General features: G+C 28.8%; 1 protein-coding gene across 1 annotated transcript in view; it reads right to left on the bottom strand.

Annotated features, from left to right (window-relative positions):
- LOC119688563 overlaps positions 1 to 2,624 on the bottom strand; it is a 16,691-nt gene extending 14,067 nt beyond the window's left edge. Inside the window, exon 1 of the mRNA XM_038103236.1 lies at positions 2,280 to 2,624. Within this exon, the coding sequence (XP_037959164.1) occupies positions 2,280 to 2,624 (345 nt within the window). The remainder of the gene's footprint in view (positions 1 to 2,279) is intronic.
- Positions 2,625 to 5,195: the final 2,571 nt, after the last annotated feature.

Genomic DNA, 5,195 nt, shown 5'->3' with positions numbered 1-5,195 from the left:
GCCTCTAACTTAATGCACACATACTATTTAATGCTAACAACAACAACGCACACCAAAAACTTCAAACTAAACACACGCAAATTTTTTGCTTAGCAAACAACAGCGCTCACAAAATTTTTACGAATGCTACTAGTCATCCAGTCATTCATTTTCGATGAGTATATTCATACTCACCTAAGTATATGCTATGATTCATTAATCATTTGTCATTTATGGTACTCTACTTAGAAATGTGTGCATTTAAATTGGGTTTTTTATGAGTATACTCTGAGTGTTGAAATAATGACTTGTTGCAGTTCTCTGATTCATACCTCCAAATAAAAATATTATTTTTTTTTTAACTTTTGTTACTTTTTGTGAAAGAAATATAATAATTATTATTTTTTAATTGATAAGCTTAAAAGTTGACCATGCAACTATCTTCATCATAACGAGAAAATTTACTAATAAATTCAAAATACATAAAGAGTAAAGCCGCTAAAAATTGCTTGCAATGATCAAAACCTCGAAAATACACATAATACCTTTCGATGTGCCCACTTTATTTACGAATCTTATAGAGAAGAAACAGGACCAGAATTTTAAGTGTTCAACTGGAATATCGAGAGCCAGGCAATTGGTTTTTGTTGCACGATAATTCTATATAGCACAAAGCTATAATGGTACGTAAATACTTGACAAAAAAGTCATCTTTTTTAACATTCATCCATCGTATTTACCCGATTTGGTTTCGTGCAATTTCTGGCTACATTCCAAAAAAATGGTTTTCGATTACATAAAAATCGCATTTCCGAGTGATGAGTGTAAAAAATGTTTCAAAAAATTTGTTAACTATTTTTTTGTTTATTTTATATATTGAAATTAAACAATTAAAAATAAATGTAATTAATTAATCTTACAGCTACAGCATGGGAAGACTCAACGATATATAGGTATCTGTATACAATTTGCCCACGTTCCACTAAAAGGAAATCCAATTTTCTCATTGAAATGCCCCGTAAAGATGTTAGGCTTGTGGTAGGCTTACTCAGAGGTCCAATGCTTATTAGGTAAGAAGTTTAGGCTAGAAGATTGACTCTCCCTTTCAACCATATCTGTTGCAGTTAAGAAGAGGATGATGAAAGTACCCCCCAACTGCTTTAAGGGCTTTCTTTATTTGAGGATCTTAGTCAACTGTATAGAAGTATTGAATAGCATTATAAGCTTTGCGAAAATTCAAAGTGGTTGTAAACGTCTGACTTTTTTTTATGTACAGTAACACAATGGATGTATAGGCCTAAGTGGATCACTTAGGATCGCCAGTACAACCCAACTTAACATCGTTTAACATTTTTAGGGATATATTGAATTGAAAGAAGACAATAGTTAAATAAATTAAATAATAAACATTTTGCTTTTTTGAGACTAGTTTCATCGAACAAACAGACCGTGTACCGGCACGTAGTCGTTCTCTCTTTACACATGGATCATGACTGTTTAATAAAGTAAAATATTTTTAAAATTAATGAAGTTATCGGAAAACTCCTTCCAAAATAAATTTTGGTCATTCGAAGTCTCTGTGTATTCTTCCACACCTCTTTACAAGCATTTTAACAAAGCAACGAGTAAAGAAACACTCGTTTACTAGTTTAAATCAAAATCAATTTTAAAAAACCAATTCGCAAAGTTTTAGCTTATGGATATATGACACTTACTATGCAGTCGATAGAAGGGCGTTACGCAGAACCCAGTGAACTGGAAAATGACTCAAAGTAAAAGTCAAATAAAGGAAAGACTTTAATTTAGCTTAAATTTTGTTTCAAGTAACTAAGTGTATACATTTATATATGAAGTGTTATGTGTGTGAGTATATATATATTAAGGGGAGATTACATTAACATATTTGCATAAATACATACGTACAATTATAGTCAGCTTTTACGGTGACTAAGTTTCTGCCATTGATCATCAATTCCACCAATTTGTTGTGATTGCACTTTAACGTTTCCAATTGTTCTAGTGAAGTTAAATCCAAGACTTCCATTTCATTTTCACTTACTTCCAACTGGGTCAAATACTGCGATGAATTCAGTGATGTTGATGTATATCGCATGGAAACGCCAAACGATGTGTGTGTGTGTGTGTGTGTGTGTGTACATTCACATATACGCATAATGAATTGCATAATAGAATAAAGATAAAGATAAAAAGAGAAAGAAAACAAATAAATTGAGTTCAAATGTTTGTTATTGTTTTTAGACTAACCGTTATTATAAATAATTTTATAATTCTGTACTTACATTATAATTACCAATTAATATGCTGCCACAAAGGTGATTGCCTTTCAAACTGAATTTGCTTAATGGCGCTGAAGGATTCGTTAAATCGTTCGTTAAGTCGTCTGATGACATTTTGTATAAAGTACTCGCTGCATTTGTTATTTTCGTCAAACTAGCGGATGTGACAACTGATGCTGATGCTGGGTTTGTTAGTGCATTATCTGCTGCTGTTAAGTCTGTTATTGGTACTGGTACTGGCGCTGTTGTTGCTGGTGTTGTTGCTTTTGTAATATTATGCTGAGCTTCACTGCCATATATTTTTAACTTTGAACGGAAATGATCATTAGTAACCGATTTCTTTGACATTATGGGTGTTGCGTGAAAGTTCTTCTTGATCACGTTCTGGATTTAAATAGTGTGCGTTATTGTCGTTTTTATATTTTAGTGTTTTGTTCCTGTTGTTTGGAAATCACAGTATTTTTCGTAAGTTTTATTTCATGCATGGATAATTACAACTCAACCATCGTTTTTGTGTACAGTTTTTGTATTATTATTAATACTTGCATTTAACTACATTAAACTATTATATTTAACTTATTTTTCTTGCTATTAATATTTAAAATTTATAACAATATAGAATAAATTATTATATTATTCTATTAAAAATATTTGAAATCGTTATTTTCACTTGTTCATGAGCAATGACTTTCACAACCAAACCTTTAAAAAGTTTCAGCAAAACTGAATAGTTTCAAAAGTCAAGCGGTTACGGCTGAAAGCGTCGAGGCACTTGTTGCTTACTTCACTCAAGCCGTTTTCTTACAACAATAATAAACTGGAGTTAAACAGTAACAAGTCTCAGGAAGTCTGCATATTTTAGCTATTCAACGTAGTTATGTGCTAACTCTATTAAATCGACCAGCAGACAATTTTTATATAAAACTGAGTCAAAAATCTTCAAACTACAAACATAACCGTATTTTATTTCTTATGTTTTTATTTTTCTTCGATTTTCTTATAGTAACAGTCTCAGTTTTTAATCTATTAGGCCGTGTGCGAGTTCGAGTAAAGTGATGGAAATAGTAAATTATGTCGGTATGACATCGAATGTTGGTATTTACCAGAATTTTGAGTAGAGTAAATTAGATAAAAATTAGGTAAATTAGGTTTTACCATTGTGAAAATTTTATAAAATGTTTATTAAACAAATAAATAAAAACTTTTAACCAAAAATAATAAATAAGTACAATAAATAAATAAATAAATATTTACATAATTGCAGTGCAAAAAATTCCTATGAAATTTCAATTTACTTTACTTTAATTTACTCGAACTCGCACACGGCCTTAATATCATTTTGTAGATGTAATATAGAGATGTAATATTAATATTAATATAGATGTAGAGAGGGAGAGAGCTGCCAAAATAAAAAATAAAAAAAAATAAAATTACAAAAAACGTTTTGATTATTTTAGTTAATCAAACTATACATATACATACATATATAAAACAATTTGAATTCTCAGCTTAAAATATTTTATAGTATGTTCCATTGTTTTTAATAAAGCAGTTTATTTAATTTAGGTTTATTTTAATTTAAAATTTTATTAACCGTCCAAAAAGCTTTTGTGATTTTTAACTTAGAATAAGTAAAGAATAACTTACTAAGTAAATTTCGTTATTCATATTGTAGTATATTCGATCATGGCAACCCTGTATAAAGAAATAGATAAAAAAGGAAAAAATACAAAATGTGTGTTTCGTGTTGTGCTCAAAGGAGCAAGCGTGCCGTGCCGTAATTATTATTATTATTAATATTAAATTGTAAATCTATATAACTTTAATCAATAAAGTATATTGTATTATATATAAAGAATGTAATACATATAAACAACTTCCGTACTTTTTAACTTCCTTGAAAATAAAGTAAGAAACCTTAAGCCAAAATTATCGAATGCAGCCCTTAAAAATAAATTTCCTACGAGGGAAATTACCAAAATTCAAATATATGTCATATATGTTTTATATGTATGTAAAATATAAAGAAACAACAACTGAACTGTAAACAAAAGCACTGAGGAAGTAAATATGCAATAAAATCTTTCTTTTTATTAATTGAATATGTAATGGATACATATAATATATGTATATATATAAATGATTAAAAATATCAATTTTATATTTATTTTTATTTTTCTATGATGTTTGTGTTAAGTGAAGTTTATTAAAGCAAACAGAAGCTCTTCTAGGACTTTCAAAAAACTTCCTGACACATAAAAGCTGGTTCAAATGTAATTACACAGAAAAATAATATTAATTGAATTTGGCAATAAGTAACTTATGCCAATGGAAACGACCAAATTTTAAGTTTATTAATATAAATTGATTAAGCTTCAGTGGTAACATAGTATTACATAGCTATTCCACCAATAGACACACATTTCACCTCAGCTATTTTACAACATTTCGTTAGATTATAACTTTTCGATATTTTTACAAAATTTATGACGGTTTTTTCATGTAATATATATATATATTAATTATAAAGTTTATAGTAAAAATATTGATAATATTAATGTTACTAATAGGGATTTTTGGTGCTCGCAAGTATGTCAAAAAACAGCAAGTTGCTGGACTGTACTGGGCGAAATATATGCAAAATAACACTATTTTCTCTATCCAGCCCAGTAGTTGTTTACTAGCCAAACACTTCGGTCAGTAAAGAAAAAAGTGCTGCCAACGCAATAAATGAACTATTGTGAACTACATTAGAAACTGCAACGAATATTGCAATTATATGTCAAAAATCATATGTGAACAAAATTTTAAACAAAATTCAAAAATTTCATAAATTTGAAATGGGGAAAAAATAAAAAATTTTAGTGTTTTATTTTGAAATTTCCAACATTTTTACCATTCCTCTTAATTTTGTGTTCA

Source organism: Teleopsis dalmanni, chromosome X, assembly GCF_002237135.1.
Source record: "Teleopsis dalmanni isolate 2A chromosome X, ASM223713v2, whole genome shotgun sequence".
Lineage (NCBI taxonomy): Eukaryota > Metazoa > Arthropoda > Insecta > Diptera > Diopsidae > Teleopsis > Teleopsis dalmanni.
The sequence above is the reverse complement of the archived record's forward strand: the minus strand, read 5'-3'. Positions and strand labels throughout refer to the sequence as shown.